The sequence below is a fragment of the Rhinichthys klamathensis genome, unplaced genomic scaffold (assembly GCF_029890125.1).
Source record: "Rhinichthys klamathensis goyatoka isolate OS25496 unplaced genomic scaffold, OSU_Roscu_1.1 h1tg000197l_1, whole genome shotgun sequence".
Lineage (NCBI taxonomy): Eukaryota > Metazoa > Chordata > Actinopteri > Cypriniformes > Leuciscidae > Rhinichthys > Rhinichthys klamathensis.
This window is the reverse complement of record NW_026606723.1, coordinates 575931-577998: the sequence shown is the minus strand read 5'-3', so window position 1 is coordinate 577998 and position 2068 is coordinate 575931. Positions and strand designations below refer to the sequence as shown.

Sequence of the window (2068 nt, the reverse complement as noted above, 5' to 3'; positions counted from 1 at the left end):
CAGTCATGGTCGCAGCCGTTCCGCAACAAATCCGTATCTGGTAGGTATTGAAGGACGGCGGAGCACGGATCCGACACGCAGCGGAGCCGATCCGCAGCCGTTCTGCAGTTGGTGGAAATCCGGGGTTACGGGCTCATCTGTGGTACAGAAAAGGCCCTGATCCTTCCGCTGCATTTCATTATATAGCCAGACCTCATTTCATATGTAAACATGAGTTATCAGTGGAATTTTACTGTGATCACCTCCCCAGACTTACTGGGGGTAGAAGTTGACCATTTGCTAACAGTGGGAATTTGCATTCAGGAATTTACATCTTTTGGGGGTAGGACCATGCCTAGATACCACATTCCTTTGTGTGCCAGTTATCCCTAAACTCTTAAAAACCTTATTACCTTTTGTTTTACTTATTTGGAAATAGGACACTTGTACCAGTCGCACTGAGACATTTCAAATAATACTAAACACATGTATAAAACTGTATGATAGTTGTTCAAATTAAAACCATATAGGTTCTTGTGTGAGTTTGGGTGATCTCTGCAAGAGTGGGGGATGCAGGGAAGAAGTGTGTGTGTGTGTGTGAGATAGTTCAAATGTTAATTTGCAGCAAGGTCCTTCGTCTCATAGACCAGTAGTCAGGTCTATCTCTTCAACCAGTTTTTCCAGTCTTACACTGAAATACATGAAACAAAAACTCTGCGCACTGCTCTAATATTTAATCCATAGATTAGGGGATTAAAAACAGGTGGGACTATAACTAATTCTAAAGCCAAAAAAATATGCAAACTCTCAGGAATGTCATTTGATCCATACCTGCTATAAATAACATCAAAAAGCAAAGCAAAGGTGAAATTTATCAGCGATAATATGTGTGGCAGACACGTTTGCCAGAATTTCCTTCTGTTTTCTAAAGATGCTTTACATGCAGAGATCAACCTAACATAGGACACTATGATAACAACTGCACAGCTAAGAAATATAATTGCAACAATATATCCATAGACATTATTCACAAAAGATGATGTACAAGAAAGTTTTACAATTGACCAATTGTCACAATATAATTTATCAATGTGATACTTACAAAATGGCCTCAGATTTGATAACAGCATTGCTGGAATTACAGAGAAGTTGGGAACTATCCATGAAAACAGAATTAATTTCACACAGGTGAATTTAGTTAACTTGGAATGATAGTCTAAAGGTTTGCATATGGCTACATATCTATCATAAGACATCACTGTTAATATTGTAAACTCACACAGTAAAGAGCTGTAAATAACAAAGGATTGCAGAGCACACATGTGAGAGGAGATCACATATGAATCCAATATTAAATCAGACAGAAATTTAGGGTAGAATCCCGAGGCTCCATAAACCCCATTTACACACAAATGAGACAAGAAAATGTACATTGGTTCATGAAGTACTTTCGTCATTATAATGACCATAACAAGACGGATATTAATTGACAAGATAAGCAGATAAAGGAAAAGAAAACAAGTGAAATAGATATGCCTATATGACTTAGATACTTTGGGCACCATAAGAGTCAGTATTACAGGATAAGACATGTTATCCATCAAGTTATGGATATTGCTTAAAATCACACAAAACAATGATATTCTGCAATAAAAAAAATACGTAAGAATAAAAAATATATGGTAAAATGGCTACATTAATTTACAATCTACTCAATCAAAGATGGAGCTTAGAAAAAAGGGCAAACAATCAGATCAACCGATCTTGAGCTGTGTATCTGTGTGTGAAGAGCTGAACGTCTTATAACATTTTTTTTTTTCAGTTGGGAAATTATTTAAAGATATTATATAGCGTCTTGGGATTAATTATAAGTATGGTCCTTACAAACTTTGGAATCCTTATTTTTAACTTGAAAAAAGACAACAAACCAAATAATATGTCAAATTTAGTTTGAATCATTTAGTTTCACTCATCAACGAAGGAACTACTAACGTCACCCAGTCATAGCAGAAAAACACTAGATTGCTGACCTTCACACTGGACCACATCAAACCAAGAGAGTTTTGGCAACTAAGAGAATAGTTTTCAC

The 2068-nt window shown here is 36.3% G+C and overlaps 1 protein-coding gene across 1 annotated transcript; it reads right to left on the bottom strand.

Moving 5' to 3' along the window:
• Positions 1–665: 665 nt before the first annotated feature.
• Positions 666–1580, bottom strand: LOC130096537 (olfactory receptor 52D1-like). The gene has a single exon (XM_056263080.1). The coding sequence runs from the start codon at positions 1578–1580 to the stop codon at positions 666–668; it is 915 nt and encodes a 304-aa protein (XP_056119055.1).
• Positions 1581–2068: the final 488 nt, after the last annotated feature.